This window comes from Hyperolius riggenbachi, chromosome 7 (assembly GCF_040937935.1).
Source record: "Hyperolius riggenbachi isolate aHypRig1 chromosome 7, aHypRig1.pri, whole genome shotgun sequence".
In the NCBI taxonomy this organism is placed as follows: domain Eukaryota; kingdom Metazoa; phylum Chordata; class Amphibia; order Anura; family Hyperoliidae; genus Hyperolius; species Hyperolius riggenbachi.
Window position 1 is genome coordinate 99,063,336 of NC_090652.1, and position 19,012 is coordinate 99,082,347.

The 19,012-nt window shown below is 45.7% G+C and overlaps 1 protein-coding gene across 6 annotated transcripts in view; it reads right to left on the reverse strand.

Annotated features, from left to right (window-relative positions):
- Positions 1-4,015: 4,015 nt before the first annotated feature.
- Positions 4,016-19,012, reverse strand: part of TELO2 (telomere maintenance 2) — a 70,738-nt gene continuing 55,741 nt past the window's right edge. For 5 of the 6 annotated variants that reach the window (XM_068244439.1, XM_068244444.1, XM_068244440.1 and 2 more), the window contains 3 exons: positions 10,197-10,261; positions 7,101-7,216; positions 4,016-4,276 (listed from right to left, as the gene is read on the reverse strand). In XM_068244439.1, the coding sequence (XP_068100540.1) occupies positions 4,170-4,276; positions 7,101-7,216; positions 10,197-10,261 (288 nt within the window). In that variant the 3' untranslated portion in view covers positions 4,016-4,169. The remainder of the gene's footprint in view (positions 4,277-7,100; positions 7,217-10,196; positions 10,262-19,012) is intronic. The other variant, XM_068244443.1, reaches the window with a different exon arrangement.

The following is a 19,012-nucleotide window of genomic DNA, read 5'->3' on the forward strand; positions in this document are numbered from 1 at the left end:
GAACCTGTACTGAGTAAAAATATTTAAAATAAACACATGAGGTAACTTGAAATGAACATTACATAGTTCCCTTGCCATCAGTTCCTCTCAGAAGCTCACCATTTTCTTCTGACATTAATCCCTTCCAGTTCTGACAATATTTTGTCAGATCTGAAATATATCAGTTGCTGTCAGTAAAATAGCAGTTGCTGTCAGTTATAGCTCAGAGGAAAACTGATGTACCAGGTAAATGTCCATGTTTCCCTATGGCTCAAGTGGGCGATGTTACAGTTAAACAGTGTGCTGACCAGAAAGCTGTTGTGGGTAATGGCCATTTTCAAAATGGAGGACGGAGAATTCCCTTGATCACAGTGAACAAACAGGACACAGGAGAGGAGAAAGACACTGAGGAGTAGACTACATGGAAGGTAAGTATGACTTGTGTATGCTTATTTTTAATTTCAGTTCAGGTTTTCTTTAAGATATTCCACTATTTTATTTTTAAATCTACTTTTAAAGTTTTTTTTTTATTGTTTTTGCTCAATGACACATTCATTGAAGTATGCCAGAGCTAAAAATCTATGAACTATTGATCCTTTTTATCTCCTTCCTGCTCTCAGAAGCTATTTTCTCCTAGGAAAGTGTATTATAGTTGTAATTTCTCATCAGTGAGGGACACACTGTAGTCAGACAGGAGCTGCCACTTACATATCTGATGTTTAAAGGAGAACTGTAGTGAGAGGTATATGGAGGCTGACATATTTGTTTCTATTTAAGCAATACCAGTTGCCCAGCTATCCTGCTAATCCTCTGCCTCTAATACTTTCAGCCATAGGCCCTGAACAAGCATGCAGCAGATCAGATGTTTGACAATTTTTGGCAGATATGACAAGATTAGCTGCATGCTTGTTTCTGGTGTGATTCAGACACTTCTTCAGCCAAATAGACCAGCAGGGCTGCCAGGCAACTGGTATTGCTTAAAAAGGAAATAAATATGGCAGCCTCCATATACCTCTTACTACAGTTCTCCTTTAAAGCGACTCCGAGCTCAACCAAAAAAGCAAAATAGTACTCAGCTGGGGTTTTCTCCAGCCCAGTGCTGGTCGGGAGGTCCCACGGCGGCGTCCTGGCTCCTTTCCTAGGCCCTGGGACAGAAAAATCATAAATCAAACTTTCACTTTTTAATACTTGGTTGCAAATCCTTTGAAGTCAATCACAGCCTGAAGTCTGGAACGCATAGACATCACCAGACGCTGGGTTTCATCAATGGTGATGCACTGCCAGGCCTCTACTGCAAATGTCTTTAGTTCCTGCTTGTTCTTGGGGCATTTTCCCTTCAGTTTTGTCTTCAGCAAGTGAAATGCATGCTGAATCAGATTCAGGTCAGGTGAATGACTGGGCCATTGCATAACACTTCCACTTCCTTCACTTCAAAATCCCTTTGGTTGCTTTTGCAATATGCTTTGTGTCATTGTCCAGCTGCACTGTGAAGTGCCATCCAATGAGTTCTGAAGCATTTGGCTGAATATGAGCAGATAATATTGCCCAAAACACTTCTGAATTCATCCTGCTGCGAGACTTCCCAAGCCGTCCTTCGTCCCTCGGGTCTCGCTGCAGCCCTGCGAACAGCGGCAATGTAAATATTTACCTTCCCGCCTCCTGCACAGGCGCTGTGGCGGCTCTCGGCTACGAAATAGGCAGAAATACCTGATCGCTTTCGGGTCTGCTCTACTGCACAGGCGCAAGTCTCCAGTGCCTGCGCAGTAGAGTGGACCCGACTGAGATCAGTTATTTCCGTCTACTTCGGAGCTGAAAACCGCAATAGCGCCCCCGTTGGAGCCTGGAAAGGTAAACATTGAACAAGGTGTCGGATCTGTCGGGCCACTGTTCGGAGGGCTGCAGCGAGACCCCCGTGGGACAGAGGACGGCGTGGAAAGCCTCATTGGGACCCTGAGGCTTCCCCCTCCCGAGGCGAGTACCCCCCAGGGGAACTTTTTGATGTTACAGTGTCTTTAAAGTAAACCAGAGAACTGTAAAGTCAAAGAATCGATACCGACTTGCAGCTTCCTCCAGCCCCATAAACACGTGCGAGTCCCTCACCATCCTCCCATTCAGCTGTGATCAGCCCCAGTAACTGCTTCAGTCGCATTAATCTGGGTCTTCTGCACAATAAAAATATTGGTAGAAAAGAGAGGGGAGCATGGCCTCTGCAAACAAGCCAGAAGACCCAGCTTGTTTGCAGGGGCCACACCTCCCTCTTCTGTCCTCCATCTGCCTCCCCAAGCCCCGGTAAGCCTTAGCACTTTTTACAGCTATAACCTTTTTCACCCAGCGCTTTTGTGCACCCTTCTTTTCAGCGGCGGTTTGCTACCATTAACTCCTACCCCAGTTCACCTTTCAGCATTGTTCACTCACATTTGTATTTCTCATTGGTGAGGGTGTGTGTATCCCAGCTTTTCACACTTTCTCCATTTTCCACTGATGCCCTTTTTCAGCTTGGTTTCCACTACTTACCTGTCTTGCGTGACTACTTAGATGGAGTGTATTTTTGACGATGTTTTTATTTTGTTCCTACATGGACCAAAATACATATTGTGGCAATTTGTTATTGTACTAATATGTACCCCTGCATAGATGCATTGTGCTTTTATATGGTTTTCAATATATTGTAACATGATTTAATAAAGCCAATTTATATTGCAGATATCATAGTGGTGCTTTCTTCTTTTGATGTACAACTGGTTAAAGTGGATCGGAGACAAACTTTTGCTGCCCCTTACATATAGTTTATTGGGCATTATTCCCCCCAAATATTTTATTTATTACCCAATTGTATGTAAATGAATGTATCCACAGCCCCAGCTCCTCCAGCACCTAGGCCAGGCATGGGCAAAATTGGCTCCCCAGCTGTTGAGGAACAACAAGACCTACTATGCATTGCAGGAGTCTGACAGCCACAGTCATGACTCATAAAGGCAAATGCATTGGAGGACTTGTAGTTCTGTAACAGCTGGAGGGCTGAGTTTGCCCATGCCTGGCCTAGGCATTCTGAGTCCCATGCTGCAAGTGCTCGTGGAAGCTCAGCCTGGGGATGAGGAGGCTTTTGCTAAAGCATGCACTAGATTTCAGAGGCAAGTGGGCAGAGTGGAGGAAAGGGGAGTTTTCATAGGCTGAGGGGTGGAGATGCAGAGCTGCTTGCCTGTGTAATGATGACAAGCAGACTATGGCTGCTCTCATTTTATCACAGGAAGAAATAATCATACTGTTGATGCTGTTTGCAGCTAGATTTACTGTGTAAAACATCTAAACCTTAGAGAAGCTATATAGACAAGTTACTTGCTATAGTACGTTTTTCATCTCAGATCCGCTTTAAATCAAGCTGATCATTTTTGATACAATTTCAAGGAAAAGTCTCTTCACTTGGGTTTGAACCTCTTTTTATTGCAGAAACAGATATCTTCTTATGTCCCCAAAACAGAAAGTGAATAAAATTCCCTCAAATGGGACAGAGGCATCAGTAATCACCACACTACTGATCCATGATTCAGGATTGGAACACAGCTTCTGGCCAGCGTATGCACAAATGGTAATTTGTGCACAAGGTAAAGATGCTAGTAGTATAAAAGGGCACTGGCAAATACTGATAGTAAAAGATCAGCAATTTTAATGGTAGTCTATCATTACTTTACCTAACCCTCTTCTTACACTGACCCAACATCTGCCTATTCCTTACATTACCCCCCTCCCCCCGGCAAATATAGCAGACTGCGCAATACTGAAGTCCGACGCCCAAACTATAAACTGCATGGTCAGATGATTGTACGTGTGTGATGGGACAATGAAGGTACACTGTTCCTTACAAGTCTGTGTGTGGATCCCTCCTTCGACTTTGCAAACTAGAAACTGCGCGATGCTATAGCCTCCATTAACACTGCGGTTTATAGAGCGCCCATTTTACCAGCCACCAAAGTTACTTGTTTCGGCTGGCAGTGGCTTCAAGAGATGAATGAGAAATGGAGACATACGCATCCACAGATATGCAAACTGTAAAAAGGTGCTTTATTACAAGGGAATGCACTGGCTGTTACATGATGTTTCATATACAAGAGGTCCCGACTGCTCATGAAAGGGAGCTTGTGCAATTCAGAGAGTTCTGGATTATTCTACATCTGATGGTTTCCAGCTGGAGCTCATTCAATAGGGGCTGGCTGGAGATTATTCTTTAGTTTGTCCATTAAGATCAGGCCATTCACAGCCACACGGCGACAGTCATCATCTGTGTCTTTCTCAGCCACATCTGCAACACAAAATATCAAAGGATGACTACATATAAAAGAAAAAAATATATTGTTTGTTTAAGCTGTATAGAGGAAGAGGGGGGGGGGGGGGGTTGCTTTCCACAAAAGTGACATGCTGCAGCTCCTAGCAGCTTTCCAGTGTCCGTGTTGTGTCACATGACCCAACATTACAATTATCATTTAAAGCAGCATATACAATAGAAAACAGCACAAATTGCAGGCAATACTCACAGCGATGAAGGCAAACTTCTTAGGCTGTTTGTGGGCTCTGTTGTGCTTAAAGTAAACCTGAGATGGGGGGGGGGGAATAAACATACCTGGGGCTTCCTCCAGCCCCCCCCCCCCAGGCTGATCGCTCCCTCACCATCCTTCTGCGCTGCCTGGATCCTCCCTTTGGCTCTGGAAAGTCCTCCAGTCCAGGGCGTACTGCGCATGCATGGCTCGGCCGTGTGTATCACACCATCGCTCTGCACCCACACAGTACTACTGCTCAGATGAAGAACACTCCGGGTAATGGGAGTAAGCACAGCCAGACTGCATCTGAGCCGACTGGAGGACTTTCCAGGGCTAATTGCTGACAATCCAGGCGGCGCAGAAGGACAGTGAGGGAACAATCAGCCTGGAGGGGGCTGGATGAAGCCCCAGGTATGTATAATTTTTTTTCCCCTCTACCTCAGGTACCCTTTGAAGACTGGGTTCCTCGGCTACCCCAAGGTTAATATAGTTTCAATTACTTTAGCTTAACGTTTAATGCAGAGTTCAAGATATGTATATAGAGTGGGATATAGTACTGTATTAGCTAGGCTTATTCTTAAAGGAAACCTAAACTGAGGACATTTTTCTTTTTAAAATAATACCAGTTGCCCGACTCTCCTGCTGATCCTGTGTCTAATACTTTTAGCCACAGCTCCTGAACAAGCAGGCATATCAGATGCTCTGACTGAAGTCAGACTGGATTAGCCACATGCTTGTTTCAGGTGTCTGACTCAGCCACTACTGCAGCAAAGAGATCAGCAGGACTGCCAGGCAACTGGTAATAAAAAGGAAACATTCATATCACTCTCAGTTTAGGTTCCCTAACTTCAGTCTCGAGCAACCAGAAGGCACATTTATCCGGACTGAAATCAGCCAATCCCTACCTGTGCCGGATAACAGAGACTCTATGGATTTTGTTTTTTCTTTCCATAGTCTGAGAAATGTGCTGAGCTATTAGAGCTGCTATGTGATCTAATTGTAGCATCTGTAGATTACAATAGCAGCTCTAGTGCAGGCAAACATGAAAAATCTAAAGAAGCTTTGCTGCAAGTGAACCGAGCATCGTCCACTTTGCCAATAGGTTAATAAGGTTGTTATTTTTCTAATGTGACAATTTGATTGGAGAAGATTTGTTGCAAAACAACATATGTTGTATTCAAAAAGGGACCCTGAACCGGACCCAAAAATGCCATAATGAACTCAAGTGGGGCTTCCCCCCAGCCCCTCGTTGTCCGTAAGGTCCCTCTGCATCCTCTGGGCTCCCTCCGTTCTTCCGCTGGCAGCTCCATTAGCCATGCAATTTCGCCAGGAGTTGTACACAATGGCGCATGCACTGCCCCTCCGTGTCTGTCGCTATGAGCGTTCTGTGCACACGCAGTTCTCGAAAGAATGAACCCGGTGTGCGTAGAATGCTCACAGCGACGTGTGTGCGGAGGGGCAGTACATGCTAAGTAGTGCGGCTAACAGAGCCGTCAGCGGAAGAACTGAGGGAGCCCAGAGAATGCAGAGGAACCTCTCAGACTAAGAGGACGCCACAGGTAAGTTCATTTTGGCATTTTTGGGTCCAGCTTAGAGTGCCTTTAATATTTCTGGGGGAGCTTTTATGAAAACACAGATATAGTCTACAAAAAAAATAGTTCCCGAAGAGGAACCTCAGAAGGTTTAACTTTTTAAAAACTAAAGAATAGATTTTTTTTACACCATACGATGCACCTGACCATAAGATGCACCTAGGTTTAGAGGGGCAAAAACCAGGTAAGGAAAAAAAAACCTGGTGCATCCATAGTGCAGATGCGTCTTGTGGAGCTTTTCACACTAAGTTATTTCTAGGCTGCTGTTCCCCGGGGCCTCAGCACAGATCGCCAGCCGATGTAATAACATTGGTGCCAGTATTCCGTTCAAGGCTGGATTTAGGCCATGGCCTAGGGCACCAAAGCAGCAGGCTAAACTGGTGCAGCATTTGCAAGCTTGCAAATTCTGCAATGCAGGGAGGTCAGGCGAGTGCCTGAACGTGGTACTATGCTGCTAGCTGCCTGTGCAGCAGCCACCTTGCTCTCTGTGCACGTTTGCATTGTGGCCGGTGGCAATGGACTTGGGCAGCATTGGAGACGGAAAGGAAGAGGAAGCTTCTGCACTGGAGAGGAGCAGAGAAATGAGTGATACTGATGGCTGCTGCAGTGTGAAGGCAAGTTGGCTACCTATACTGAAGTGGGTGGGGGGGGACTAAGCATGTCATCTTGATACCTATACCGGAGGGAAGGGGGTCATCGGTCTACCTATACTGGGGGGGAGGGATCTTCTCGCTACCTATACTGAAGGGAGCGGCTGGTGACAATGGCCTTGGGCGGTAGAGTACAAATCCTCACGTCTCCAGTCGGGTCCTCCATCAAGCCGTAAGAAGACACAAGATGGAGGAGTTAAGACTGCGCCAGCTGGATAGGTGATACTTCTGCTGAGTACTCTACAGTAATACAGCAATCCCTGTGGCAACTGGTGGGTGCTGTCAAAACACCTCATTTGAATTCTTGGCATTACATACAGTAGAACCTTTAGGAATGATGACCCAACCTTCTAGCCAGCACTTCATTTCCAGGACTTCTTCTGCCATATCAGTCATCAGCCTCTCCCAGGGAACACTCAGCAGAATAGTGGAGACACAGAACAGGAGCCCTTGTCTGACGAAGCTGTGCAGAACACATGACAATTATCACATGGCTTGTTGAATTTTGAGATAATTTGGAATTTACATGTACAGACATCAAGAAAGATAAGATACCTGGCCCAGATGGCATCCGCCCCAGAGTATTAAGGGAGTGGAGTTCAGTTATCGATTGAAAGAGAATTGCAGAAAATAAGATAAAATGGCCCAAACAGGCCCGTTCCCTATGGCTGGCATACAGCTGATGTTTTTCCCTTTTAGGAAAAAGATCATAACTATGAAACTACAGACTTGTAAGCTTAACATTAGTTGTGTGTAAACTGAAGGTATTCTTAGGCCAGGGACCCATTACAAATCGCAAAATGCTAATCACAGTCACTAGCGCTTTGTGTAAGCGTTTTAAGGTGTGTTTCCCAGCGATTTAGGTATTGTATTGTGCCCAAACGCTTACATGTAATGCTACATGTCCTGTCATTACGTTTTCCAAAATCACAATCGCTCCAGTGGGCTTACCATAGACTTATATTAGCAAGACATTTATGAAAGCGCCGGGGATTGTCAGAGATCCCAAAAAAAAAATTGCTCAAAAAGCGTTTTAGTGGATCAGAATAACCCCATTTCAGCTCAACACGGGTTTACCAAAATGCTCAGCTTTTAATGAAGTGGTGAATGCAAAATATAGATCTTGGGAAAGCCATAGATGTTGTAATTTGTCTTTTCAAAGGCTTGTAAAGGACACCTGCACTGAGAGGGATATGGAAACAGCCATATTTTTTTTCCCCTTTAATCAATACGAGTTGTCTAGCAGTCCTGCTGATCTCTTTAGCTGCAGTATCTGGATCATACACCTGAAACACGCATGCAACGTATCTAGTCAGACTTCAAGGGAACCCGAGGCGGATTTTTAAAATCTTAATAAGACACAGAGGCTTCTGTGCACAATGACATTCCTCTGTGTCCTTCTGCTACTGCCACCAGTCCCCCGGACTCTGCTGTCACTCGAATAAATAGCGAAAGGCTAGGACAATCTGCTTGTCGCTAGCCGTGACCCAGGAGTACTTCGTGGGTCGCGGCTTAGCTTCAGATTGGAGGAAGGTAGCGGCACGTAATGGAGGAGGCAATGCTGGGAAACTGCTTGTCTCTATAGCCGTCTGTTTACCTGCAGCTTGTCAATCAGATTGTTGCTAGCCTGGCGCTATTTATCAGGGGGACAACAGAGGGGGGGGGGGGGTGTTTGACTGGCAGCGGCAGCAGAGGGACACAGAGGCATGTCATTGTGCACAGAACATGGCTTTGTGTCCTATTAACAGGGCCAGCCCGCTCATGAGGCGGGTGAAACTTTTGCCTCAGGTGGCAAAGTTCTAGGGGCGGCATCCGCCCGTCCGTGGGTCGGGGCTGGCCGCCAGGCTGGAGGGGTAGCTGTCAGGACGGGGGTATTGGGCCTAGCGGTGGAGGGGGGGGGGTCGGACCCCACCTCCCTCGCCTGGGTCCCCCGATCTGCGCTCCCCTCCAGCTTTAAATGTAGAGTAAGCAGCCGACAGACATTAAGAGGCACGGGCGGGGGATCACACCTCTCCCTCGTTCCAGCGTGCGCTCCACTGACATCACTTCCTGCAACGCCGCCCACTGTATTGTACGTGGTCGGCGTTGTAGGAAGTGACGTCAGTGGAGCGCACGTTGGAAGAGGTGAGTGATCAACCGCCCGTGCCTCTTACTGTCTGTCGGCTGCTTACTCTACATTTAAGGCTGGAGGGAAGCGCAGATCAGGGGACCCAGGCGAGGGAGGGGGGGGTCTGACCCCCAATTTTTTCAAAATTTGCCTCAGGCGGCAAAAATTCTAGGGCTGGCCCTGCCTATTAAGATAAAAAAAATAAAAAAAATCCGCCTCAGGTTCTTTCAGTCAGAGCACCTGCTCTGCATGCTTGTTCAGGGTCTATGGCACGTATGCGCACGTGTGTCCTGCCGGGGTCACAATGGCGGCTAGCAACGATACAAGCAAGAACACACATGAAGCGGAGGACTTGGAGCGTCCCGCTATTTGGGTAAGGGCTTTCTCTGCACTTGCGGTGCAGTTGCCGTGATTACCAGCACTTCTGCTGCGAGCTGCAGGGCTTTGTATGTGGTAGATGCCGGGCTGTTAAGTGGGACGTAAGGTTCATTTGTGCAAGTTTGGATTACCGATATTTTAGCAGCGGGAGGCACCAAGCTGTCTATTGGGATTTTCAGGTTCAGGTGTGCAAGTGTGGATTACTGGTGATTTAGATGCGCCAGGATTTCTATGCAGCAGACGCAGGTCTGTTTATTTGGATTTAATGATTCAGTGGTGCGAGTGAGGATTACCGGCACTTAAGCAACCAGCCACGGGCATTTCTACGTGGGGGGCACCAGGCGTATATTCGGACCATAAGACACACGGACTTTCCCCCCCCTCACTTTTGGGGCAGAAAAAGTGTCTTATGGTCCGAAAAATACGGTATGTGCACTTAAAGAGGAACTTCAGCCTAAACAAACATACTGTCATTAAGTTACACTAATTATGTTAATTAAAATAGATAGGTAATATAATCTCTTACCCACTCTGTTTTAAAAGAACAGGCAAATGTTTGATTTCATGAGGGCAGCCATCTTTTTGGTTGAAAGGAGGTGACAGGGAGCATGAGACACAGTTCCAACTGTCTTGTGTGCTGATCACCCCTCCCAGTTGCTAGGCAACCTGAACAACATAGGAAATCCCATCATGCTTTGTACAGCATCGGGGAGAAAAAAGCCCATGCAGTTTACTTTGATGGGTGGAGCTTAGCTAAAAATGATGCTTTGGTAAGAAAAACAGTTCTGATGCTGTGAAACTGTTAAACACCAAGCCTTTTCAGTTCTGCTGAGTAGATGTTTAGTCCGGAGTTTCACTTTAAGATCTGTTAGATTAATTGTGTGACACTGGGGGTATATTACTTAAAACAATGTTTTGTAGATGGGCGGTTTATGGAAATTAAAGATGATACACTCACTGGTCAGTATGATAGCGGAGAACCCATACAAACTCCAGTAGAGACTTCCCCATTTGGGACACCACCTGCAAAAGAAAGGGAAAACTACAGTCTAAAATGATTGATTTATAGATAAGAGGGATATTGTGTAACATTGTGGTAAACCTCCCAAACAGCACTCTACTCACTTCTAGAGAATACCCCCTGCAATTTTGCTTTTCTTCCATAAAACTAGCCAAGAAGCATTCTATTGAACGGCCAGGCAGTGGGCACATGAGGAGGGAGTAAGCTTTAGGTCAAAATTGAAGTTGGCATCTAACTAGACATCGGGAATCCACTGGAGATTAAAACCATCTAAGGAGACCCCAGCCTTGCTGTCCGTTTAAGGTGTGCCAAAGTTTAAATTAAGGCCTGCTTTAACCACTTCCCAACTGAGGGGTTTTACCCCCTGACCACCAGAGCAATTTTCACCTTTCAGCGCTCCTTCCATTCATTCGTCTATAATTTTATCATTACTTATCGCAATGAAATGAACTATATCTTGTTTTTTTCGCCACCAATTAGGCTTTCTTTAGGTGGGACATTATGCCAAGAATAATTTTATTCTAAATGTGTTTTAATGGGAAAATAGGAAAAAATGTGGGAAAAAAATTATTATTTTTCAGTTTTCGCCCTTTATAGTTTTTAAATAATGCATGCTACTGTAATTAAAACCCATTAAATGTATATGCCTATTTATCCCGGTTATAAAACCGTTTAAATTATGTCCCTATCACAATGTTGGCCGCCAATATTTTAGTTGGAAATAAAGGTGCATTTTTTTCAGTTTTGCGTCCATCCCTAATTATAAGCCCATAGTTTATAAAGTAACAGTGTTATACCCTCTTGACATAAATATTTAAAAAGTTCAGTCCCTAAGGTAACTATTTGTTTTTTTTTTTATTGTAAATTTTTTATTTTTTTTTTAATTACAAAAAAAAAAAATTGGGGAGTGTGGGAGGTAAGGAGTTAATTTTTTGTGTAAAACAAGTTTATTTGTGTGTAGAAAATGGTTAGGGTGTAGTTTTACTATTTGGCCACAAGATGGCAACATTACTAATTTGTTTCATGCTACCTGCAAGCATCCTTCCGGACTCTTGCAGGAAGTAGAAAGAGGCTGGGACTTTGTTATTTTTTCACAATAATCGCGCTGCTCAGCCGAGCGGCAGCAGGTCATTGCGGGGCTTAGATCAACGAACGGGAATGGATTTTCCCATTCGTTGATCTCTGGGCGAGCGGGCGGCGGCGTGTTTACTAGCGGCGGGCGGCGTGTTTACGAGCGGGAACGCGGACAGCGGCGGGAGTGCGCAGAGTACGGATTTCTCCGTCCCTGGGGGTGAAAGGATGGAAAAAGGGGCGGAGAAATCCGTACGCGCGGGGGTAAAGTGGTTAAAGTGAACCCGAGATGAGTGATATGGAGGCTACCATATTTATTTACTGTTAAATAATACCTGGCAGTCTATTTGATTGCAGTAGTGTCTAAATTACACCAGAAACAAGCGTGCAGCAAACCTTGTCAGATCGGTCAGTAACACCTGATCTGTGTACACTAGTTCAGGGTCTATGGCTAAAAGTATTAGAGGCAGATTATCAGCAGGATAGCCAGGTAACTAGTATTGCTTAAAAGGGAATAAATATGGCAGCTTCCATATATATTTTACCTCAGGCTCTCTTCAAATCAGGCTGGGTGAGGGAAGATTGGCAAAGGGAGGAGAGGTAAATCTAAATGTTTAAAATATTTTTTTTCACTCGTCCCACTTGTGCTCTATTTATTCCACTGGCCTACATCACTCAGTACTGATATCAGCAGAGCCATGATATACATGGAAGGGGGGGGGGGGGGTATATTGGTGTTAGCACACCAGTGCAGGCAGAGTGGTGTCCATGGTGATGAAGTGTTAGGCCACATACACACATCAGACCATAGTCTTTTGAAAATGAAAGATCACAGACCAATTTTACCCCCTTCTATGTAGTATGAGAGCCATACCTTCACAGTCTTTTCTATGGAGCTGAACTCCCCATCAGACAGAAATCTTTGCAAGATGCTGCACACACCGATGCTGTACAGACACAAAAGATCCGTTCCTGCCAAAGATCCGTTCCTGCCAAAGATCCGTTCCTGCCAAAGATCAGTTCCTGCCAAAGATCCGTTCCTGCCAAAGATCCGTTCCTGCCAAAGATCCGTTCCTGCCAAAGATCCGTTCCTGCCAAAGATCCGTTCCTGCCAAAGATCCGTTCCTGCCAAAGATCCGTTCCTGCCAAAGATCCGTTCCTGCAATTTGCATTCATGGTCTATGAGATCTGCAGATCATCATACACACCTTGTTTAACTGACATTCATCTGCAGATCAGACAATCCTCTGCAGATCTGAAAATCCATCCTGGTGGATCTGATCTGCAGATGAATGTCTGTTAAACAAGGTGTGTATGATGATCTGCAGATTATAGACTATGAATGCAATTTGCAGGAACGGATCTTTGGCAGGAACAGATCTTTTGCAGATACTAATCTTTTGTCTCTGTACAGCATCTGTATGTGCAGCATCTTGCAAAGATTTTTTTTCTGATGGGGAGTTCAGCTCCATAGAAAAGACTGTGAAGATATAGCTCTCATACTACATGAAGGATGGTAAGATTGGTCTGTGATCTTTCATTTTCCAAAGACTATAGTCTGATGTGTGTATGAGCCTTTAGAGGAGCCACAATTAGAAAAACACTTTATGCAAGTTTTTCACTTCGGGGTGTTTAAACGTACTTGTTAACCACTTCCCGACCGCCGTATGTACAATTGGCGGCCGGGAAGTGCACCCCGCAAGGACCGCCGTATTGACAATTGGCGGCGGTCCTTGTAGGGGCATGGGCGGAGCGATCGCATCATCAGTGACGCGATCCTCCGCCTCCGCCTGGCGCCGCTCACCCGCCGCAACATCCCACCGGCCATACGGAAGCGCCGGCGGGATGTTAACCCCGCGATCGCCACATACAAAGTGTATAATACACTTTGTAATGTTTACAAAGTGTATTATACAGGCTGTCTCCTGCCCTGGTGGTCCCAGTGTCCGAGGGACCACCAGGGCAGGCTGCAGCCACCCTAGTCTGCACCAAGCACACTGATTTTTCCCCCCCCCCTGCCCCAGATCGCCCACAGCACCCATCAGACCCCCCCCTGCCCACCCCCCAGACCCCTGTTTGCACCCAATCACCCCCCTATTCGCCCATCAATCACTCCCTGTCACTATCTGTCAACGCTATTTTTTTTTTTATCCCCCACCCTGCTCCCTGCCCCCTCCTGATCACCCCCACCCCTCAGATTCTTCCCAAATCCCCCCCCCCCAGACCACCCCCCGTTTACTGTATGCATCTATCCCCCTGATCACCTGTCAATCACCCGTCAATCACCCGTCAATCACCCCCTGTCACTGCCACCCATCAGCCAACCCCTAACCTGCCCCTTGCGGGCAATCTGATCACCCCCCCACACCAATAGATCGCCCGCAGATCCGACATCAGATCACTTCCCAAATCCATTGTTTACATCTATTCTCTCCTCTAAACACCCACTAATTACCCATCAATCACCCATCAATCACCCCCTATCACCACCTGTCACTTTTACCTATCAGATCAGACCCTAATCTGCCCCTTGCGGGCACCCAATCACCCGCCCACACGCTCAGATTGCCCTCTGACCCCCCCTTATCAATTCACCAGTGCATTAATTACATCTGTTCTTCCCTGTAATAACCCACTGATCACCTGTCAATCACCTGCCAATCACCTATCACCCATCAATCACCCCCTGTCACTGCCACCCATCAATCAGCCCCTAACCTGCCCCTTGCGGGCAATCTGATCACCCACCCACACCATTAGATCGCCCGCAAACCCGCCGTCAGATTACCTCCCAAATGTATTGTTTACATCTGTTATCTTCTCTAAACACCCACTAATTACCCATCAATCACCCATCAATCACCCCCTATCACCACCTGTCACTGTTACCTATCAGATCAGACCCTAATCTGCCCCTTGCGGGCACCCAATCACCCGCCCACACGCTCAGATTGCCCTCAGACCCCCCCCCCCCCCCTTATCAATTCGCCAGTGCATTAATTACATCTGTCCTTCCCTGTAATAACCCACTGATCACCTGTCAATCACCTGTCAATCACCTATCACCCATCAATCACCCCCTGTCACTGCCACCCAACAATCAGCCCCTAACCTGCCCCTTGCGGGCAATCTGATCACCCACCCACACCAATAGATCGCCCGCAGATCCGACATCAGATCACCACCCAAGCGCAGCGTTTACATCTATTCTCTCCTCTAAACACCCACTAATTACCCATCAATCACCCCCTATCACCACCTATCACCACCTGTCACTGTTACCCATCAGATCAGACCCTAATCTGCCCCTTGCGGGCACCCAATCGCCCGCCTACACGCTCAGATTGCCCTCAGACCCCCCCTTATCAATTCGCCAGTGCAATATTTACATCTGTTCTCCCCTGTAATAACCCACTGATTACCTGTCAATCACCTATCAATCACCCCCTGTCACTGCCACCCATCAATCACCCCCTGTCACTGCCACCCATCAATCACCCCCTGTCACTGCCACCCATCAATCAGCCCCTAACCTGCCCCTTGCGGGCAAACTGATCACCCACCCACACCAATAGATCGCCCGCAGATCCGACAGATCACCACCCAAGCGCAGTGTTTCCATCTATTCTCTACCCTAAACACCCACTAATTACCCATCAATCACCCCCTGTCACTGCTACCTATCAGATTAGACCCCTATCTGCCCCTAGGGCACTCAATCACCCGCCCACACCCTCAGAATGCCCTCAGACCCCAGCCCTGATCACCTCGCCAGTGCATTGCTTGCATCTATTCCCCCCTCTAATCACACCTTGAGACACCCATCAATCACCTCCTGTCACCCCCTAGCACACCTACCCATCAGATCAGGCCCCAATTTGCCCCGTGTGGGCTCCTGATCACTCGGCCAATCCCTCAGATCCCCCTCAGACCCCCTTCCGATCACCTCCCCAGTGCATTGATTGCATCTATTTTCCCCTCTAACCACCCCCTGAGACACCCATCAATCACCTCCTGTCACCCCCCTAGCACTCCTATCCATCAGATCAGGCCCAATACAACCTGTCATCTAAAAGGCCACCCTGCTTATGACCGGTTCCACAAAATTCGCCCCCTCATAGACCACCTGTCATCAAAATTTGCAGATGCTTATACCCCTGAACAGTCATTTTGAGACATTTGGTTTCCAGACTACTCACGGTTTTGGGCCTGTAAAATGCCAGGGCGGTATAGGAACCCCACAAGTGACCCCATTTTAGAAAAAAAAAGACACCCCAAGGTATTCTGTTAGGTGTATGACGAGTTCATAGAAGATTTTATTTTTTGTCAAAAGTTAGCGGAAATTAATTTTTATTGGTTTTTTTTCACAAAGTGTCATTTTTCACTAACTTGTGACAAAATAAATTCTATGAACTCGCCATACACCTAACGGAATACCTTGGGGTGTCTTCTTTCTAAAATGGGGTCACTTGTGGGGTTCCTATACTGCCCTGGCATTTTAGGGGCCCTAAACCGCGAGGAGTAGTCTAGAAAACAAATGCTTCAAAATGACCTGTGAATAGGACGTTGGGCCCCTTCGTGCACCTAGGCTGCAAAAAATTGTCACACATGTGGTACCGCCGTACTCAGGAGAAGTAGTATAATGTGTTTTGGGGTGTATTTTTACACATACCCATGCTGGATGGGAGAAATTTCTATGTAAATGGACAATTGTGTGAAAAAATCAAACAATTGTCATTTACAGAGATATTTCTCCCACTTACCATGGGTATGTGTAAAAATACACCCCAAAACGCATTATACTACTTCTCCTGAGTACGGCGGTACCACATGTGTGGCACTTTTTTACACCCTAAGTACGCTAAGGGGCCCAAAGTCCAATGAGTACCTTTAGGATTTCACAGGTCATTTTGCGACATTTGGTTTCAAGACTACTCCTCACGGTTTAGGGCCCCTAAAATGCCAGGGCAGTATAGGAACCCCACAAATGACCCCATTCTAGAAAGAAGACACCCAAAGGTATTCCGTACGGAGTATGGTGAGTTCATAGAAGATTTTATTTTTTGTCACAAGTTAGCGGAAAATGACACTTTGTGAAAAAAAACTATTAAAATCAATTTCCGCTAACTTGTGACAAAAAAATAAAAACTTCTATGAACTCACCATACTCCTAACGGAATACCTTGGGGTGTCTTCTTTCTAAAATGGGGTCATTAGTGGGGTTCCTATACTGCCCTGGCATTTTAGGGGCCCTAAACCGTGAGGAGTAGTCTTGAAACAAAAATGACCTGTGAAATCCTAAAGGTACTCATTGGACTTTGGGCCCCTTAGTGCAGTTAGGGTGCAAAAAAGTGCCACACATGTGGTATCGCCGTACTCGGGAGAAGTAGTATAATGTGTTTTGGGGTGTATTTTTACACATACCCATGCTGGGTGGGAGAAATACCTCTGTAAATGACAATCTTTTGATTTTTTTTACACACAATTGTCCATTTACAGAGGTATTTCTCCCACCCAGCATGGGTATGTGTAAAAATACACCCCAAAACACATTGTACTACTTCTCCCGAGTATGGCGATACCACATGTGTGGCACTTTTTTGCACCCTAACTGCGCTAAAGGGCCCAAAGTCCAATGAGTACCTTTAGAATTTCACAGGTCATTTTGAGAAATTTCGTTTCAAGACTACTCCTCACGGTTTAGGGCCCCTAAAATGCCAGGGCAGTATAGGAACCCCACAAATGACCCCATTTTAGAAAGAAGACACCCCAAGGTATTCCGTTAGGAGTATGGTGAGTTCATAGAAGATTTTATTTTTTGTCAAAAGTTAACGGAAATTGATTTTAATTGTGTTTTTTCACAAAGTGTCATTTTCCGCTAACTTTTGACAAAAAATAAAATCTTCTATGAACTCACCATACTCCTAACGGAATACCTTGGGGTGTCTTCTTTCTAAAATGGGGTCATTTGTGGGGTTCCTATACTGCCCTGGCATTTAGGGGCCCTAAACCGTGAGGAGTAGTCTTGAAACGAAATTTCTCAAAATGACCTGTGAAATTCTAAAAGTACTCATTGGACTTTGGGCCCTTTAGCGCAGTTAGGGTGCAAAAAAGTGCCACACATGTGGTATCGCCGTACTCAGGAGAAGTAGTATAATGTGTTTTGTGGTGTATTTTTACACATACCCATGCTGAGTGGGAGAAAGATCTCTGTAAATGGACAATTGTGTGTAAAAAAAATTAACAAATTGTCATTTACAGAGATATTGCTCCCACCCAGCATGGGTATGTGTAAAAATACACCCCAAAACACATTATACTACTTCTCCTGAGTACGGCAATACCACATGTGTGGCACTTTTTTGCAGCCTAACTGCGCTAAGGGGTCCAAAGTCCAATGAGCACCTTTAGGCTTTACAGGGGTGCTTACAATTTAGCACCCCCCAAAATGTCAGGACAGTAAACACACCCCACAAATGACCCCATTTTGGAAAGTAGACACTTCAAGGTATTCAGAGAGGGGCATGGTGAGTCCGTGGCAGATTTCATTTTTTTTTGTCGCAAGTTAGAAGAAATGGAAACTTTTTTTTTTTTTTTTCACAAAGTGTCATTTTCCGCTTACTTGTGACAAAAAATAATATCTTCTATGAACTCACTATGCCTCTCAGTGAATACTTTGGGATGTCTTCTTTCCAAAATGGGGTCATTTGGGGGGTATTTATACTATCCTGGAATTCTAGCCCCTCATGAAACATGACAGAGGGTCAGAAAAGTCAGAGATGCTTGAAAATGGGAAAATTCACTTTTTGCACCATAGTTTGTAAACGCTATAACTTTTACCCAAACCAATAAATATACACTGAATGGGGTTTTTTTTATCAAAAACATGTTTGTCCACATTTTTCGCGCTGCATGTATACAGAAATTTTACTTTATTTGAAAACTGTCAGCACAGAAAGTTAAAAAAAAAATCATTTTTTTGCCAAAATTCATGTCTTTTTTGCTGAATATAATAAAAAGTAAAAATCGCAGGAGCAATCAAATAGCACCAAAAGAAAGCTTTATTAGTGACAAGAAAAGGAGCCAAAATTCATTTAGGTGGTAGGTTGTATGAGCGAGCAATAAACCGTGAAAGCTGCAGTGGTCTGAATGGAAAAAAAGTGGCCGGTCCTTAAGGGGTAGAAAGCCCTAGGTCCTCAAGTGGTTAAAGCGCTGTCCCCTGGCGAAATTATTTGAATTGCAATTTGAATGGGTCTTTGGCCCTCTTCAGGCAGCCTTTGGAAGTACCTGTGTCCCTGAATACTTCTGAAAACAAGCTGATCCATACTGTGGATGTGCGTGTCCATGTCTGTGCAGTACGGATGCACCCATCTTCAGAAGCAATTGAAGCAAGAAGATGAGAGTGCTTCTGAAGCCTTCTGAGGGTGCCAAATTTGAACAGGGAGTTTTGAGGTTTTTAGCAAACCACAAACGTGCAGCAAGAAGAACGTTTGCCGTTTGCTAAAAGCCTCAAACCGCCGGTGTGCACCAGCCCATTGAAATACAATAACAATGCGGATTTACAGGCGGATGCGGCCGGCGGATCGCATCCAAACCCGCTCGGTGTGCACTGGGCCAAATCTCTGACATCCGCACCAAAAACCGCTAGCGTTTTGTGGATCTGCTAGCGGTTTTGGTGTGCA